This window comes from Orycteropus afer, unplaced genomic scaffold (genome assembly GCF_000298275.1).
Source record: "Orycteropus afer afer isolate SDZICR_OR568_19922 unplaced genomic scaffold, OryAfe1.0 scaffold00127, whole genome shotgun sequence".
Classification (NCBI taxonomy): Eukaryota; Metazoa; Chordata; class Mammalia; order Tubulidentata; family Orycteropodidae; genus Orycteropus; species Orycteropus afer.
In genome coordinates, this window is record NW_006921714.1 from 3152977 (window position 1) to 3173311 (window position 20335).

General features: G+C 49.8%; 1 protein-coding gene across 1 annotated transcript in view; it reads right to left on the bottom strand.

Moving 5' to 3' along the window:
• The window catches only part of CCDC88C (coiled-coil domain containing 88C), a 168188-nt gene that overhangs the window by 16660 nt on the left and 131193 nt on the right, over positions 1-20335 (bottom strand). Inside the window, exons 27-32 of the mRNA XM_042781485.1 lie at positions 18825-19011; positions 15956-16101; positions 14303-14392; positions 12677-12915; positions 4302-4487; positions 2434-2502 (exon numbers count right to left, since the gene is read on the bottom strand). Coding sequence (XP_042637419.1) covers positions 2434-2502; positions 4302-4487; positions 12677-12915; positions 14303-14392; positions 15956-16101; positions 18825-19011 — 917 coding nt within the window. The remainder of the gene's footprint in view (positions 1-2433; positions 2503-4301; positions 4488-12676; positions 12916-14302; positions 14393-15955; positions 16102-18824; positions 19012-20335) is intronic.

Consider the following 20335-nt stretch of genomic DNA (forward strand, 5'->3'; position numbering starts at 1 on the left):
GCCTGGAGATCTTGGATTCGTCTTTTGTTGGAGTCAACAACCAGTGTACTGCCTGCCAGCTTTGAATCTCTCAGCCCCCTGCGCTTGCAGAAGCTAAGGCTGCTGCCAGCCCGAAGTTTCCTCCAGGGACTTTGGACTTGTCAGCTTCTATACATTTGTGAGCCATTTTCCTAAGATAAATTTCTCTCTCTCTCTCTCTCTCTATAAATATACATATATGCTTTGCTGGTTTTTGTGTTTCTCTAGAGAACCCAATCTAACACATGTGGGATCACCTTTCTCTGGAATAGGTACAAATATGGATCTCTTCCAGTCAGTTGGCCAAGTAGCAATCTTCCAAATTTCTTGGCATAACCGAGTGAGTGCCTCCAGTGGGGCATCCGTTTGTTGAAATATCTCAATGGGTATTCCATCAATTCCTGGAGACTGTTCTTCACCAATTCCTTCAGTGCAGCTTCAACTTCCTCCTTCAATACCATTGGTTCTAGATCACATGCCACCTCCTGAAATGGATGAAGATCGACCAGTTCTTTTTGATACAGTGACTCTGTGTATTCCTTCCATCTTCTTTACATGTTTCCTGGATCATTCAATATTTTGCCCATAGAATCTCTCAATATTGCAACCTGAGGCTTAAATTTTTTCCTCAGTTCTTGAGAAATGCCGAACCTGTTATTTCCTTTCGGTTTTTTAACTCCAAGTCTTTGCACATTTCATATAGTAATTGGCTTTGTCTCTTGAGCTGCTCTTCAAAATCTTCTGTTCAGCTCTTTTATCTTGTCATTTCTTCCATTGACTTTAGCTACTCTCTGCTCAAGGGCAAGTTTCAGAGTCTCGTCTGTCATCCATTTTGGTCTTCTCTTCCTTTCTCACCTTTGTAGTGATCTCTTGCTTTCTTCATGGAATGTTCTTGATGCCATCCCATAATTCTTCTAGTTTTTGGTCATTGTTGTTCAATGCATCAAATCTATTCTTTAGATAGTCTCTAAATTCAGGAGGGATATATTCAAGATACTTTGGCTCTTGTGGGCTTGTTGTAATTGTCTTTAACTTCAACTTGAAGTTGCATATGAGCAGTTGATGGTCCGTTCCACATCAGCTCCTGGCCTGGTTTTGGCTGAAGATATTGAGCTTTTCCATCACCTCTTGCCACAGATGTAGTCGATCTGATTACTGTGTGTTCCATCTGGTGAAGTCCACGTGTATAGCTGCCGTTTGTGCTGCTGAAAAAAGGTATCTGCAATGAGTAAGTCGTCAGTCGTGCAAAATTCTACCATGTGATTTCCTGCATTGTTTCTGTCACCAAGGCCAAATTTTCCAACTACCGGCAATTCTTCTTAGTTTCCAACTTTTGCACTCCAGTCACCAGTGAAAATTAACACATCCTGATTGCGTATTGGTCAATCTCAGACTACCAAAGTTGATAAAAATCTTCAATTTCCTCATCTTTGGCTTTGGTGGTTGGTCCATAAATTTGAATAGTAGTAGTACTAACTGGTCTTCCTTTTAGGTGTATAGATACTATCCTATCACTGACAGCATTGTCCTTTAGGACAGATCTTGACACATCCTTTGTGATGATGAATGCCAAACCATTCCTCTTCCAATTGTTATTCCCAACATAGTAGATCATATGGTTGTCTGATTCAAAATGGCCAAAACCAGTCCATTTCAGTTCACTAATGCCTAGGATATCAGTCTTTATGCGTTCCATTTCATTTTTGACAACTTCCAATTTTCCTAGATTCAAACTTCATACATTCCATGTTCCGATGATTAATGGATGTTTGCAGCTGTTTCTCCTCAAGTTGTGTCACGTCAGCAAATGGAGGTCTCAAAAGCTTTACCTTATCCTTATCAGTAAGCCTGCTTTTACTCTGATGATGCAGCTCTTTCCCAGTCCTATTTTGAGAGCCTTCTAACCAAAGTGACTCATCCTCCTCCTCTGTATTGGACACTGTTTCCGGACTATTCATAAAGTTGCGCAGTCATGTATCAGACAGTGTTTCTCTGCTACTGATAAGGTTTTCTCTGGCCAATTCTTTGAGAAGTGGATGGCCTCTTCCTTCTTCCTAGTCTGTCTCTGTCTGCAAGCCGCGCTGATACCTGTGCACCATGTGCACCCCACCAGGTTTGAAACACCGGTGGCACAGCCTCAAGACTCACACAGCAACACATAACCACAGTAGGACAAACCAACAGACAAGTGTGTCACCCTTCGCTGGTTCAAAACCTCTCCACCTCTCCTTACCTGGATCCCTGCTGCTGCCTCCTCACTCTGACCTGCCCCCACTGGCCTTTTTCCTCTCCTTTCTCCCACTTTCCCACCTTGCCACTTGTGGGGCATGGCCTGGGTTCCCTGCCCTCCCCTGGGACCCTGCGACATAGCATTCATAAAAGTAAGTCTGAAGGTATAACATACTGACTACTCACCATGCTGCCTGTGGTTGGTGAGGTCGAGCTCCAGAGATGGTTCACAAAGGTTGTCGTCTGAGTTACAGCCTATGGTGAAAACAGAGCTGGTGAGACAGGGGTCCTGGAACATCCACAGGGAAACCCAGCACTTTGCCAGACAGCCAACTCTGAACCGTGTTGGGTACTCGAGCAGAGGCATACCTGGCAAGTGGGGATAAGGATGAGAGTGTGGATGGATGGTGCCTTCAGGACCTGTCTCCCCTTACTTCTGCCAGGTCAGCCCTACCAATCTGATTTAACTTCACATCACACTTCCACCAGTCACGCTGGTCCTGGTCTCTGGTGTTGGAAGCTCTCCTGAGGTTATCTGAGGATGCTAGGTTGGTTCACACTGGTCTTGGTCTCTGGTGTTGGAAGCTCTCCTGAGGTATGAGGACCCTTGGCTGTCTCCTCATATTTAACAACAGTGTACCACACACTCAATGGGACTTCTATGGGCTTCACTTGGCAAGATCTGATTAAGCCACTCTGTTGGGAATCTCTTGGGCTAATCAGATTCCTCAAAGACTATTTTAGTCCTCTAACTAAAATTAGATATAAAGGGACTCAAAGCCCTTACTGATGAAGATCAAAACTACAGCCTTCAGTATAGATTATATCTCAATAAAAAGAAAACAAAAATCCTCACAACTGGACCAATAAGCAGTATTTTGATCAAAGGTGAAAAGACTGAAGTTGTCATGGATTTCACGTTACTTGGATCCACAATGAACGTCCATGGAAGCAGCAGTCACGAAATCAAATGCTGTAGCGCATCAGGCAAATCTGCTGCAAAAGATGTCTTTAAAGTGTTGAAAAGCAATATGCAACCTTGAGGACTAAGTCGTGGTATTTTCAGTCACTTCACACATATGAAACCTGGATAACGAATAAGGAAGACCGAAGAACTGGTGCGTGTGAATTGTAGCGTTGGCAAATACTGAATGTCCCATGGACTGCCAGAAGAAGGAATAAATCTGTCTTGGAAAAAGAACAGCCAAAATACTCCTTGGAAGTGAGGATGGTGAGACTTGGTCTCACGTACTTTGGTCACGTCATCAGGAGGGACTGTCCCTGGAGAGGGACATCATGCTTGGCTAAGTAGAGGGGCATCAAAAGAGGAAGGCCCTCAATGAGAGGGATTGACACAGTGGGTGCAGCAATGGGCTCAAGCGTGGCAAGGACTGTGAGGACGGCGCAGGGTCAGGCAGGGTTTCGCTGTCGCACACAGGGTCACTAGGAGTCGGAACCGACTTGATGGCCTCTAAGAACAAAACTAGAAACCTGGCCACCAGCACTGGCAGACAAGCTGACAGAAAGAGAGAGCTGGGCAGGGGAAGCACGTGAGTTTGCAAAAGTCCAGTGAATCGCCTTGTTTCCACTGCACGTCCTCAACTCTACCTACGGCCCCCAGGTCCAGGACTCTCAGTTTAGCCTCCAGAGAATAGAACTCCAGGCTCCTACCACAGCAGGGAGTGGCAGCCAGTTGGCTCCAGCCCTAACTCTGGTTCTCGGCTGTACCTTCATCTCCCTCTGGAGCTACTGGTACCGCCCCCCTCTGAATGTTGGTGGTGGCGGTGGGCTCTGAAGCTTTCTCCATGCCAGCTGAAGACTAGACCTGTGGATGTTTCATTCATTGCCCAAGTCACCCACTTCGGAAGCAGAGCTGAATGTGTGTCTACGTGATGTCAAAGCCTATCCAATGCTTAATGGCTCTGCTTATCACCTCTTGTCCCTCTGTTTATCACCATTCAGAGCCCTCCTGCCTCTGAAACCCTGGGGTCTTTAGGAAGGACCCTGGCCCCACTTGCTCACCCTCTTGGCTCTGGACGGGGCCCGTGACTCACCCCTGGTGTGGCCTGGGTGCCGAGAGACGGGGGTGGAGGTGGAAGGGGTTGTGATGGCTGAGGCCGCACAGGTCCGGGTGCCCAGCTCTGCAGGCCAGGACATCACAGCTGGGTCGGCGGAGGTGTCCGTGCGGTCCAGGCTGCCTCCGTGCGGGGACCCTCGCTTTGGTTTTGGATCCCCGGAGCCTGGACCAGAGAAGGACATGGAGAAATGAAGCTGCAAGATCCTGTGCCCTGGCTGGACCACCCCCCAAGGTCTCGAAGCAGGTGCAGAAGGGCATACAGACCACAGCACACAAGCTGGACTGCAGTTTAAACAGGAGGGGGCCTGGCTGTGGGCCTCTGCTGGGGGACCCCACAAGGCTGGCCGTGGTGCTAATGATGGAGTCACATTGTAGGTCATGAAAAGCTGAGAGAAAACAAAGGGGAAACTCAAGGAAGCCCAAAATACCATCTACGGGCTCACCTCCCGGAGAATACTGCAACTCAAATCTCTGCTTTAAAAGCTTCTAACACCATTACTGAACATTTTAATAATGGTTCAGTAGAAGACTCCTGATCAAAAGGGGGAAAATGCAGGACAGAATTTCAAATTCTCATGGACTCCACATTTTCTGGAGCCATGGAGGCTGGATGAACCCCCAAAACTACTGCCCTGAGATGACCTTAAATCCTTAAACCAAAAATAACAGACGCTGAAAATCTTTGTGAAACCAAGCAATAGTTTGACTTAACTAGTAGTGTTTGCCTGGAGAGTTGTTCTTTTCTAAGAACTATCTACAGGGGATCCAACTGACAAGGAAAACTCGAAAAGACTGAGAAGGAACCATAGGAGGCAGTGAGCTCATGTTCATGGGGGAGAACAACTCAGAGAAGGCGGGTGAGAATGGCTGGACACCCCGAGGACATCACCAATGTCACTGAGTCACACACACAAACTGTTAAACTGGTGCACACTCCGTTCTGCACATTTTCAGCAACAGCAAAATCTAATCTTAATAAATAAATGCGGGGGGTGGTAGCGTGATGTCAACAAGCCTGCTCAGGGCCCGGTGGACCTGGGGCCGTGGCTGTGCACACCCAGGATGTGCCCTGCCAACCGACTTCCCTTATAACTGGAAAAGGTTTACTGCCAACCTAACAATGTTTTATTTTAAAAAACAAACAAAAAACCCTGCATTGTCAAAGGATGACCCTCACTTCACACCTTGTGCTTTTCTGACTCAAAACTCAACTGCTGTCGAGTCATTTCTGACTCACAGCAACTCTTCCTTGGGTTTCTGAGATGGTATCTCCATGGAAGTAGATTGCCCAGTCTTCCTTCCGAGGAGTGGCTGGTGGGTTTGAACCGCCAGCCTTCTGGTTAGCAGTCAAATGCCTTAGGCACTACACCTTCAGAGCTCCTAGCCTCTACATTTTCTATCATGAACATTCCTGTCAAATGTTAGATAAAATGGTTAGAAAACAACAACAACAACAAAAAGCCCACCTACCCCACAGGAAAGGGAATAGCTCCTCCAAATACCAGATAAAGATGAGCATGGTCCCCATGCCCAACAGCTGACCAAGCCTTTTGCACAATGTCCCATTCCCAGGGTTCCTTGGCCATGGACCCAGAGACCCCTGTGGAGATCCGGGGCTGGGACTTGCTCTTCTGCAGACTGACCGCGTCCGCCTGCTCAGCGCATACAATGTGGGTTCACCGTGCAGCGTCAAGCGCCCAAATCTTGCAATTTTAAATCAAGGGAAAACCTGGCCTTTGAAAGATAACCTTGATGAGAAGCAAGATTCAAGTCTGGTGGAATGAATGGGGACAGGTCATCAGACAGGTGAAGAAGAAAGAGGACCCAACAGAGGGCATGCGGGATGAGCAAGCGGCAGAGACAGTGAAGGAACAGCACAAGGTCCAACAGCAGCTTGGAAGGCAGAGGCCTGGAGGGCAGGCGCCCGGGCACCCCGTGTGGCTCGTTAATCAACGCCAGCATTTCAGCAGTCCCACGTTTATTCTGACAGGGCAGTGGTGTCTACCACCAGCACCAGTGGCCACTGAGCTGACTGACTCACGGAGACCCCTGTGCGTCAGAGTAGAACTGTACTGCACGGGCTTTCACTGGGTGACTTTTCAGAAGCAGACGGCCACGCCTTTCTTGAGGCACCTCCAGGGGCACTCCAACCTCCAACCTCTGGGTCAGCGGCCAAATGGACGTGGGAACCATGTGCACCACCCAGACGCCTTCTTGTTCACAGTACTGATGGAGCTGATGTGGAAACTGTGAGTCTGTTAAAGGGAGAGGTACGTGGAATCACACAGTTAGCATGAGGACACGGCAAGAACCATGCAGATGGTACCAGAAAGGCTGAAGGTGGGAACGAGTGCAGTAACTAAAGGCCTCTGCTGACCAGTGGTGGGTGTGCTGATGCATTTTCTGTCCATACTGCTTCATTTCAGGGTCCAGGAGTCAGAAGACGGCACAGCCACAGAACGTCATTCGGGGCTGGCCTCTGACTCGGCACAAGTACTCCAATTTGTCCAAAGGCTTGAGGAGGGCAACATATTCTCCCAAACACAGAACACAGCTCAAAGGGGCCTCTGGGGCAAAGCCCACGAGTCGTGCTCTGACAGACAGGAGAGAAGGGCAGAGGCTGGCATCTGGGCTGCTTAAGCATCCTCACTTGGCTGAGGCTGCAGTGCAGAAGCAAAGAAGCAGTGAAGGGCAGTCTGCATTACACACGGGCATGGTGGAGTCCGCTCTACACATGGGCACGGCGGAAGCCTGAGTGCAAGCGCGCACACAGCAGCACACAGCCACGCGACTTACTGAGTGCGGACATCCCGGCCCAAGGTGGACACACGTGTGGGTACGTATGTCCCGAGGCTCCCCTAAAACCGGGCCGCACCGAGGAACTGTCCAGAGCACGTGACAACTCATCTTCCATTTTGAACTCAGAATCCATGCTGGCTACTTTGGGCTCGGCTTGCAATTGGGGTTGGGAAAGGGGGTCCACTACCGGTCATGTGGCCTTTAGGTACTGCTTTGTTTGTGGTTTTTTGTTTTTTAAAAATTTCAGAAATGAAGGCGGATACATGATGAAAGTGCATGATACGATACAGGAAAAGGTTAGAAATCTCCGATGGCTGAGAAAGAGAGAGGCTCATGAGGGCAGGATGGGATGTCGGAGGAGGACCAGAACCGCAGGCGTTTAGAGAGAGCTGGGTGGGCCGCTGCACACTTGTCTTTGTCCTTGCTCTTGCTTCTTAAAAAGGGACTCTTTTTGCGCTGAGATGCTAAGTGTCATCGCCCAGATGACCCGTGAGTGGAAAGAAAGAAAAAACAAAACAAATAAATATACAAGAACAAATGAACTAAATGTAAATGTATTCAGGAAGTCGGAATCACATCCAACCCCAGAAAAACTAAAACAATGCCTAACTCTCAGACCCAAAGCAGGGCTCAGTGGGTCAGTTATGGTTCAGTTTAATTAATTCAGTGGCATCTTAAAGGCAACACTTTACTTAGCACATGAGGAGAATACACATTGCCTGGGAGCCGTGGTTCGGGCTCTTTCCATTGCAGTGTGTTAAGTCATTAAATAAGAAAGCTTGTTAACTTAGGACTCTTCTCCTGCTCGTCTCCTTTGATGACGGGGTGGCTAGCAATTCAGCTCGCATGCAATGCCCATTCCTGTTCAGAGCCCTTGCAAACACAGCGGCGTGGTATGCTTCTAGCCCCGTCATCGAAGTCTACCTGAAATACTTACTAATAATGTCAGTATCTCTAAAATAACCTCTCTTGGCAGGATGAGTTTTAAAAAAATGATTGAAATACCTTTTAATCTTCTCAAACTACAAAACCCTCAAACAGCAAGAAGAACCGTATGTCCTGTCAGATCTCCTCCGTGTCTCTCCACCCTTCCCCCCATTTCTCAGCCTTTAAATGAGTGTCTCATCAAACCAGACAACTGATCGATTTTCCTGAACATATCTTAGGTCAAGAGTCTGACTCTTAGAATTAAAGATGATGCCAGAATCTGTTATTTCTTCCCCCACAGCCCCGCCTGGTGGCCAGGACTCATACCACAGTTTAAAAAAAAACAAAAAACCCAAACTCGCTGCCTTGGAGGTTCCAAGCCATAGCTACCCCTCATTGAGTTTCTGAAGCAGTAAATCTTTACAAAAGTAGATTGGTAGACTGCCCACTCTTCCTTCCGAGGAGTGGCCAGTGGGTTTGAACCGCCAGCCTTCTAGTTAGCAGTCAAATGCCTTAGGTATGCCACCAGAGCTCCTTAGTGCTATTTAAAAAAAAAACCAACCAACCAACCAACCAAACCCACTGCCATCGAGTCAATTCTGCCTCATAGCGACCCCCACTGGGTTTCTGAGGTGTGGCTGGTGGGTTTGAACCACCAGCCTTCTGGTTAGCAGTCAGATTCCTTACACACCATGCTACCAGAGCTCCTTACATAGTGTTGTTGTTATGTGCCGTCAAATCGGACCCGACTCATAGCGACCCCTCCTTGGGTTGCCGAGGCAGTATCACTATGGAAGTAGATTGCCTAATCTTCCTTCCAAGGAGTGGCTGGTGGGTTTGAACCGCCAGCCTTCTGGTTAGCAGTCAAGTGCCTTAGGCACTGTGCTACCAGAGCTCCTACACGGTGTTGTTAGGGCCGTCAATTCCGACTGGTAGTGATGTCATGTGACAGAGTAGAACTGCCACAGGGTTTCCTAGGCTGTACTCTTCACGGACATAGACGGTCAGGTCTTCCTCCCGTGGAGCTGCTGAGTGGCTCTGACCTGCCAACCTTCTGGCTCTTCTGCGACCGGGGCTCCTTCACACCACACAAGAAAGGGCCACTTTCTTCAAGGCCGGCCTCCCTGGGGCTCGGCCCAGGGCGAGCTCTGAACAGGAGCTGAGCAGCACATCTCTCGGGTGTCTTAGCCAGAGGCAGTGCACGCAGCAGGTAGGAGCACAGGGGTGCATCCCAATTCTACCATTTCTTCTGTGGGTGAATGTTTAACTTTGTGGAGCCTACTTTCTCAGCCCTCTAACGGTGACAATGGTAAGGCCTGCATGAGATAGCTGAGGAGGGAAAGTAGCCCCAGGTGCCCAGTAAACAGCTGCTGCCATTAACAGTGATCACTGACTGATCATTCAAGGGGCGGATGAGGGGTGGGGGTACCAGAGGAGCAGTTTTCTCTCCAAAGGTCTGCCTAACTCCACTAGGCTTATTATAGATAGCTTTTGGTCATGTGCTAACCCGGTCAGTGGTTTGAAGCCACCAACCTCTCCACAGGAGCGAGATGTTGCAGCCCGTTTCCTAAAAGAGCGTAGTTTGGAAACCCTATGGGGCAGTTCAACTCTGTCCTGTGGGGTCGCTATGACTCAGAATCGACTCAGTGGCAACGAGTTTTTTCAACTAAACTTTTGAAGAATAAAGTTGAGATGATCTGTATCAAAAAATTAAACAATAAATAGCCAATGTGAAGACCTGAGGTGACAGACCCTCTGGACAGAGGCAGATGCTGAGCTTCATCATTCACCTGCACGTGAGCTTTCTACCTCACCTCCTCCCCGACACCCCACAGAGAGAGGGGCTGTGAGCATCTGTCCCCAAACAGTACACGCGAACGTGTACATGGTTCTCCTTTGCGTGTGGAAGCGGCACAACATGTACTTGTAATGGTGACCGTGACCCCCAAAAGGCTCGTCACGTCACACTCAGAAGATGGCTTGGCACTGGCCTAGGGAGCTGGCCGGTGCACAGGGGTCTCAGGCACAGGCCTGGTCTTCAGAAGCCTGGTGTCCTTCAGAAACATGAAATGATGCACAGTGCAGGCCTGGCATAAATTGTCCATAAAGGGGGTTTAAAACTAAATGTGCACATCAATGTTTAGGGTAACATCGTGTTCAATGAATGTTACGACACACCTTTATTCTGATCCTTAATGTCTCTGAAATGAGAGTCAATGGTGTCCTACGGTCACCACTGGCCAGGTGACAGAATACAATTCACCGTGCTCATGTTTCCTTTTTATGAGTACGCACAAAAATCTGTCTAATTAAGGCAGTTAGAAGGGCTCCTTCACGCAGTGAGAGTGCAATAAACAACGCCCCGTGATGAAGCACGGCCTCTGGTTACTGTCAGGGCTCTTCTGGGAGATGCAAACTCCGAGCGCATCTTGTGAGGGGCTGCCTCTCAGGTCCAAAGCAATGCAGCACGATACAATGGAACCATGCTCTTAGCTTAGAACCTCTGGCAACCCCCAAGTGAAAGGAAAAGTGCGTGGGGCGCAGGAAGCCCATCCAGACGAGGCTAGAGAAGAGAGCCTGCCCTGCCCTTCAAGTACTCAGACAGCAGAAGCACACGGGACTCAGAAGACCCTGCACACACAGAGTGCGCTTTCAATGCCCCTGGGCTGCCATGCAGAGACCACTTGCTACACGTGCTGACACCCACAAGGGAACAGGAAGCACAGCCAGGCTTGTACTTGTCTCCCCAGTGCTGCCTGCTTCTCGGCTCTGGAGGGTAAGTACCTACCGCCATCCACACGGTGAGCAATGCTTTATGGCTAAAGTAACGAAACTGTCACAGGGCAAAACTGCCACAGCACTGAAGTGAGTTTCTGTTTTTACCTTGGATAACAACATACCCAAGTGAGAGGCATACACACGCACGCACACACACATATGTATGTACACATACACATATGTATGCGCACACAGCGCACGTACAGCACACACATGCACATACATACATATACACACCACACACGTGTATGTACACACATACACAAATATACATAGCCCTCACCTTCCCACACATGCCTGCACATACACACATATACATATACACAGCCCTCCAAGTTCCTCCACACACATGCACATACACACATATGCTCACACACATATGCACATACACACAGCCCTCCACATTGCCACACACACACGCACATATGCATACACACAGCCCCCCATGTGCTCACACACACATGCATATTACATATACACACAGCCCTCCATGTTCTCATACACACACATGCACATACAGCCTTGTATGTTCCCACAGGTGCATGCACACATACACAACCCTCCAGGTGCTCAGACACACAAACACACATGTACATACAGACCCCTCCACATTCACACACGTATGCATAAACACACAGACCTCCACGTTCACACATGTATGCACAAGCAAATACCCTCCATATTTCCACATATGCATGTGTACACAACATCCTCCATATTCCCACACATACATGAAGTATCTATCCCTCCATGTTCCTGCACACACACACACATACAACTTCCATATCCCCACACATGCACACATACAAACAAATCCTCCATGTTCCCATACACACACACCCCCTTCCATGTTCTTGTACATACACAAGCCCCTCTATGTTCCTCCTGCACATGCATGCACATACACCCTCTGTATTACCACACATATGCACAAATACATTCTGATGTTCCTTGCACCCACATGCAAAAAAACACCGCCCCACGTTACAGCACATATATGCATATACTCTTGTGTTCCCATCCCCCCAGCTCCTGCACACACGTGTAAATACAGATACCCTTCCATATTCCCACACATGCGTATACACTCCAACACACATATGCACACACCTTTCATATTCCCACACACCCTTCCATGTTCCTGCACATACATACACAAATCCCTCCATGATTCTGCACACATGTGCACATACCTTCCATTCCCACACACACACCCCTCCGTATTAACTGCACACTCTCCATGCTTAAACACACACCCCTACATGTGCCCACACACATATGCACTTATCTCAAGTTCCTGCACCTGCACATATATACATACATCCTCTAAGTTCTTGTACACTTATATGTACATACATCCTCCACATTCTTATACATGCTTGTATACGCACACCGTGGTCTCGTACATGCATGTCTATACATGCTCTCCACGTTTCTGTGCACACATGTATACACACACCCTCCATGTTCTTGTATACACACACCTTCAACGTTCCTGTATATGTGTCTACAACACCTGTCACATTCTTGCACACGTGTCTAGCATACCCTCCATGTTCTTGTACACACGTTTCTATATCACCCTCCATGCTCTTGTACACACGTCTAGAACACTCTCCATGTTCCTGTATACACATGTATACACACACCCTCCATGTTCTTGTGCACACATGTATATACACACATCCTCCATATTCTCATGCACACGTGTCTGTAACACTCTCCACGTTCTTGTACACATGTGTATATACACACTCTCCATGTGCACACACACCACCTCATGCTCCTCAGTGAACATATCATTCAGAACAGCCCTTTGTGCCCCACTGCACGGAGGCCCCCCCCTACCTTTTCCCACAGGCCCATTGTGGGCATCTCGCTCTTCTGCAGAGTTTGGCCCCGGGTGGGCGGCCTCCGGGTTCTCTGGCTGCGATCTGAGAGGCTGAGCAGCAGGCGGCGAGGTCGGCTCTCCAGACTCCAGCTGCCAGGGAGGACTGTCTGCAGCCGATTTTAACCGTTCTCTAGAACCCTCTTTCTTTGGCTTGATGAGTTTCACTAAGGCTTTAGCTCCGATCCAGTGGTTTTTCCTAGTTAAAAGAACACACGCACCATCATACACCCTGCAGGTCACTGGGTTCGCTAGCGTGGGGGGGGGTTTCCATTACCAGGCTGGGGAGTCTGGCCGTTTGGTTGGGGTTCAGACACGGTGGCCCTCATCACCATCACTATGACCATCGTACTTGGAGTCTAAGGGAGCATGATTCTGTTAGGCACGAGTCGGGGTGGCAGAGAATGGCCAGACTCTGTCTCACCTACTTTGGTCATGCTGTCAGAAGGGACCATTCCCTGAGAAGGACGTCATGCTTGGTAAAGTGGAGCGTCAGTGAAGTTGAGGCAGGCCCTCAATGAGATGGACTGACTTGGTGGCTGCAGCGATGGGCTCAGGTATAGCAGGAATCATGAGGCTGGCACAGGACCAGGCAGAATTTTGTTCTGTTGTAAGATCACTACGAGTCAGAGACGACTCGATCTCACGTAACTACGAGAACCACAGCGGTTCTGCAGTGTCGAGGGAGAGCCCGAGGGATTTGTGACTTGGAGGCTGAGCTCCCTGGTGAAGGTTTCTGGGCCTGGGATGCCTGGCTGGGCTGATGAGCCTGCAGAGACCGGGCTGGCCCCACAACCCCATGCCCACTGCAGCCTGGAGAAAAGGACGTGCTTAGAGAGCTGCCCTGGGTCCCCTCGAATCCAGAGGAACTCACGTATGACCCAAGGTTGTCGGTCCAGGCATCCCACCCCCGCTCCTACACCAAATAGGAAACGAGCTGCCTACGTCATGGCCAAAGCCTGACAAAGCAGCCCCAACCTCCTTAGTGGCTACAAAGACTCTCTGCTCCCATGAGGGGTCATGGCTGCCCTAAGCCTGGTCATATCAAGGTTACTGGCACTGGTCAGCCCTCCCAAGACAAGCATGAGCACAGAGCATGGGGCTGGAAGGATGTCTCAGTGGTCAGATCTGTGAGGGGACCTCACACAGAAGATGCCACGTACACTGGACAGCACGGGGTGGACACTAGACATGCTCTAGGTGGCTACAGGTCACTGTACTCACATACAAGGAAGCTTCTCTGTTCAGTCAAACTTCACTGAAAACACAAAAACCACGATACATACACACACATACCATGGTCTCTTAAAGAACTATCTAGATGGGTTAAGCCGACAGCAACATCTCGCAAAGAGTTGCTGTTGATAAGTAGCTTGGGGAGAGTGAGTCCGTGTCAATGGTGGGGAACAATTCAGAAAAGCACGGTGAGGACCGTGGCACTATGGAAGTGTACCAGTGTCACTGAAATGTACATGCAAAAACTGCTGAGTTGGCGTACGCTTTGCTGCGTACATGTTCAACACAAAAATAAAATAAATTACTGAAGAAAAAGACAAAACAAGGCACCCAAAGTCGAGTCAACTCACTTCTTTGGAGCAGGATCGTAGAACTTGTACTGATCCATGATTTTCTCTTCCAGCTTTTCCTTATGTCTCCGTAAGGCATTTAATTTGTCTCTGGGAACAGAGGGAGAAGTTAAAATACAAATCATAAAGTCCCCATCCAGTTTTAAATGAAATACGGGAAGGGGCTGCCTCGTCAATTTACTGATGTGACTAACGGGGCCTGCTGTTAGCTTGGGATTCAGACACGACGGTGCTCTTGGCCGTCATGGTCACCGAGTTGGGATGATGTGAATGGGATCATTTACGATGGGCCCTGGAAGCCCTGTCACCTTGCAGAGACATATTTACCAAAGTACCAAAGGTCTAGCTGCGAATGAGCATGTGGAGCCCAACCTCGAACCATCTGAAAACTCAAGCTTGGAAGCCCCAGGAACCTTCCACCAGGTCATTCAGAGCACGGGACACTCTGGGGTCAGACACAGGGCTAGCTCCCGGGGGTGCACGTTAGTAACATGCTGGGGAGGATTCCCTGGGGAGCTAAATGGGCACCAAGGCGGAAAAGGTCGGTTCAGCGGGATGGGAATGTGACAGCACTGGTATACTGCAGGGATCATAACCAGCGTCACGGGATAATTCGTACAGGAATTGTCGACAATAAAATATTTTTCTAAAAAGTCAATGGGTCCTTGGAGAGATCAACAATGGGAGAAAAGAAAGGCAGTATATGCACAGGGCAAGATCTAGGGAGATAGGAGTGCATGGGAGGGAAGGACACAGGGAAGAGGTAGCTATGGGGGGGGGGACGTGGTAAGAGAGCTGTTACATTGTGTGAAACTGCAGTAAATGTCATGAGAAAAAATGAGTATGAACCACTGTATGCAAAATGAATTTGCTCTGTAAACTTTCACCCAAACCATAATTAAAAAAAAAAAAAGTCAGTGGAGAAGGAGTGTTTTATTTTCCAGAATTGTGGGAAATTAAATTTGTAACATTTTTTAATTAAAAAAAAAAAAAAAAAAGTCACTTTAGCCAAGTGAACCTCTGGCTTGGGACCACTCCAACACTGGGTTGCTGATAACTCTCCCATGGGAGCAAACTCAGAAGCTTCCAGGGTCCAGAGAGAGAAGACAATGAGCAAAGTGGGCCTGGGAGAGACATGAGGGAGTGGTGGGGACTGTGGCGAGCTGCAGCAAGTATAGTGCTCGCTCCGACAGATCTCTACCACATGGGAATGCAGGCTGGGGGGATGGGTCCCCCCAGTTTTTCAGAGAAGTCAGAAACCCAGATCATGAAGTAAAACTTCCTGATTTCTACAAGCAGGAAAGCAGTTCACACTTTCGCAAACCAAGGGACAGCCCACAAAGACACCTCCTGAGCTTTTTAGGTGGCAGGTCCTGAAAAGCAAACGAAAACAAGCCACCACCTCCCACCCGTCCATTAACCCAGAGCCATCCCAGGGAAGCTAAGTGCGTGTGAGCTGGTGGATGGTCTTTGCCCTCACCCTCAGGACACCAACAGGCCCAGGAGGCTGCTCTTTACCCAGAATGCCTCGGGTCCCGGTGGGGGGCAGGGGAGGCCAGCGCCTCTGGTGCAGAGGACTTGTGACTGTGCTAAGCCGGGGGGAGGGCTGGGGCCCCTGTGCTGACCGCTCTCAGCCCCCACCGGCCCCCTTACATGTACTGCTTCTGCTCCTCGTGGTACTGCTCCTTATTCTCCATGTTCTGCTCCAGAAGCATCTGGTTCTGCTGGCTCAACAGCTGGATCTGGCTCAAGAGGTGGTGGTTTTCCTCCTCTAAGTTCCCCTTGAGACGAGAGAGCAGCTACAACAGACCAACAAAGCCTCAAACACCATGATTCCACCACTGGGAACCCAGCTGCACATGGATGTGCACCGAGCCTTCACCAGTGAAGACCTGGCAAGGGCTAGGGCAGCCAACCACACAGCAACGGCGAATGCTCTCTGCCACAGCTCTGTCCAACACGGTGGCCACTGGCCACAAGTCTTTGCTGAGCATTTACGGTGTGGGGGTCTGGACTGAGATGTGCTCTAAGTGCAGGACACACACGTATCATACATCTCGTGGAGGAGTTTTTTACTGATTACGTGCTGAAATGGTATTTTAGATAGACTGCTTAAATAAAATATTAATTTCACCTCTTTCTTTCTACATCTTAATTGTGGCTACTAGAACTGTTTTAAATCATGTATGTGGTTTCCATGTATTTCCTCTGGACAGCAGACAGTACGTGTGTCAGGCTCTCCCAGCTAAATGCTTTGGCCTCTGCAACAACTACTAAACGCTGCCGTTGTCACACAAAAGCAGCCAGACAACATGTTTGTGAACAGGCATGAAGGTGTTTCAATAAAACTTTATTAATGGACACTGACAAAGGGATTTCCATCATTTTCACCATTTTCCCATCATTTTCACCTGACACAAGAGTGGTCATTTGACTTTTTCCCCCAATCGTAAAAATCCCTGCTTCCTGAGCTGCACAAAAAGCAAGCGAAGGACTGGACTTGGCTCATGGTCTGTATTTTGCCAACTGTTGCCCTAAAATATTATCATGGTGCAGCAGGAAAAGCAGACTTTGGATTCAAATTTAAACCAAAAAAACTAAACTCACTGCCACCGAATCAATTCTGACTCAGTGACCTCCTTTGAGTTTCCGAGGCAGTCAATTTTTATGGAAGTAGATTGCTCAGTCTTCCTTCCGCAGAGTGGCTGGTAGATTTGAACTGTCAACCGTCTGGTCAGCAGGCAAATGCCTTAGGCACTATGCCACCAGAGCTCCCTTAGATTCAGACAGGCCAGTTCCAATCCACTGCTCTCTGGGAATGAGGCTAGATCACCCAGCTCACAGGTCACTGTGAGGACTGAAAGAGGGAACTGGTCCCACCCAGCGTGATTTCCAGCACAAAAAGGGGACACAGACTCCCAGCTCTCCAGTCCACTGACAGTGATAGCCGCGACCCCACCATTATGGGGAAAAGCAAACGTCTACGTACGCTGCATAGCAACGCACAATTTATATACAAGGAAGAGAATGGAAAATGGGGGACGATGAGTGATTCTTCTTTTCATTAAAAACACTCCTGTTACTGTAGTTACACTGTTTGGGCAATAAACACCATAGTGAAAATACACTTTTTCACTTGAAGTACTTGGAATAAATCAAAGACCCAGAGAGGCAGCTGTCTGAAGAAATAAAAACTGCCATTGGAAAAGGGGTTTTGGCTCAAAGGAAAGGCCCCAGGTGCCAGGGACCACAGCCCTGGGCCCCTCCTCTTGGCCCTGAGCCTGACATCCCCAAGGCCTGGGGAAGCTGTCACAGTGATGACGGGGCAGCTGTTCTTCCACCCCATGAGGCCCTGGCACGCCACACAACAAACAAATCCACTCTCACAACTGGGTGCTCCCAAAAGAGGCAGGGGTGGGAGAGACAGGCCTGCCCCCCTGTTCCTTCCCTGCCTGAGGCACACACGGGGGGCTGCTCCCGCTGGACTTGGAATTTCATTGACCCTCGACTTATCGCCACCGCCATGGCCCCTCACCTCGCGTCCTCTTACATCCTTTGTTCAACCGGACTATCACAAAGTCCCGTCCTGTTTCTGCTCATGTCAACCCTCACGTCATCCCCCGCCCCGAGGAGCCACCCGCCTCTGTGTCTAGAGCACAGCAGGTGCTAGCTTCTCCACACGACCCCCTGCAGCCCCAGCCTGATGTCGTCTCCTCAGAAATCCTGAAGCACCCAGCTGAACAGCTCAGCCTGCTGGGAGCCAATTCCTCAGAGCCCCAGCTCTGGCAGAGCAGACGGCTTTGCCTCAGCCCTGCACCCCCGCCCAGGGCCGGGCCCAGGGGTCTCTCGCTGCAGAAGCAGCCACAGGCCGGCCTGGGGACTGCAGACGAGGCACCTCGGTGCCCTGCACCTCGGTTTCCTCATGTGGGATGCCCCACGGGGACAAAGGGAAAGGTGTCTGAGATTGCTTTTCGAGAAACGAAAGCAACGGTGCAGCGTGTCCTGAGGAACGCTGTGTGTCCAGAAGGCCATCGTGGAGGCTGGGTGGGACCGAGCTGCCGTTCCTACCAGAACCACGTGTCAATCTCACAGGCACGGGGGCTCTGCTCGCTATTTCCTCTGAAGAAAGAGTTCTGCTGCTTAAGAAAATGATTTCAAACCCACTGCACCAGAAACCCAAAAGGCACAGCGCTGCCTGTCTAGAAGCCAAGAACTCTGGGATCCTGAGCCAGACAGCGTCATGCAAGAACGGGGTAAGGGCTTGGACGTCTCTAGACCAGCACCGTTACTGAAATCTGAAAATACGGGGTGTGGACACACCCACGAGGCAGAGCTAAGACAGTGCTCAACGTCCCCACAGCACCTCCCTCCACTCTGCAGAAACCAAACGCCAGCTGAAAATGGCCTCCCTAGCACGCTCCCACCTCCCCTTCCATCCAACAGCACTGCCTCACTGCCACTCGATCTCTGAGCACAAGGCTGCCGCGAGGACCGGAGGCCGCCTGCCGCGCTCACGCCTCACCTCGCAGTGGTTGTCCAGCTTGGTCAGGGAGATGTCCATGCTCTGGTGCTGCTCCTTGAGCTCGTCGAAGCGGGCCTGCCAGCGGTTCAGCTCCAGCTGCGAGTTGTTCAGTGAGGTCTTCAGCTCCTTGGTGTGGGTGTGCAGCTCCTCGTACTCCCCCTTCAGCTGGTGGTGCAGGAAGCTGACCCTGCACGGGGAGCCACGGGGCAAGGGGCTGAGGGTGGCTCCAGAGCGGGGATGGCCTCAGACCTGGGCTCCATTCCAACTCTGCTGGGAACATGCTGTGTGACCTTAGGCAAAACCTAAACCTCTCTGGGCCTCAGTTTCACCATTTGTGAAATGAAGGCATGGTCTTAACTGGCAGTTCTTGAACTGCGTCCTTTAGGGGTCTATGAGGTAGCCTTAGGGCTGCCACATTGGGCCAGGACAGACAAACAAGGCAGGCTCTGGACACAGCTCCAACATAGTATCACTGCTTCTACTGGGTCGGAGCTTATGGCTTTAGCAGCACTGCCTACCTGGGAAAAGGGTCCTGCTGCTGAATTATTTAGTGGAAAACACTGCACTCACGTTTTTGCTCTAAAATTCTGCCCAGGGCCAACTCTTCTTTTTTCCTATTCCAAGCCCCTTTCTAATTTCAATTCATGAGATAAATAAAACATGACATGCCAGAATGTTATGGAAATCCATTGAAATTACCCTCATTCAAGTATTGTCCAACCAGGGTTTCCTGGCAGGAGCTGTATACCAGACAACTCAAGTGGCCAGGGGCTTGTGGACATAGCGTGGGCATGGACACATCTTATTTGGCCTGCACTGCTTGATTTTTTTAAAAATAAATTCACTGCCAACATTTTAAAAGTTGGAAGTTTCATACCAACCCCCAGATGTCCAGCTTGTCTTGAAAAGATAAAACCAGAAGGACGCCCCGGCAGCCTGGGCCTGCCCTCCAGCTGACACCCGGGGCTGGCGCTGACGGCAGCTGCTCTTCTGGGCAGGGAGACTGCTCCCTCTCGCTCCCGTGGTCTCGTGCCAGCACGGTCTCACCTGTGTGCTACCTGCCTGGCCGCGGGACAGTGTCAGCTGGTGACCCCCTGCACACCTTAGCACAGGTGTGGGGGAAAGTTGCACTTCATACGGTTGTATGTTTGGAATGAAATAAGACCTGGATTTAGATGCTGACTGTCATCAACTAGAGACTCGGATCTCTGTTATCCCATTTCTAAGGGCATCCTCATCTGTGAAAGTGGGGTGACGGTAGTATCGCCTTCCCGATACAGCCATGCAGCTGACAGGTGAGTGTGTACCTGTGCCCGACACAACCCTTGTGAACACACAGGTGGGAGTGGAGAAGCACCACAGTTAGACAGTGCATGTCCCCAGGTGCTGCGTGGGTCATTACGTCCCAGCCACCTGACAGTTATCTGTCAACTTACTCCCTATTCAGCTGCTAACATGGCAGAATCTTTAAACACATGCTTGACAGGGACTCACTCACTGGACCGTCTCCT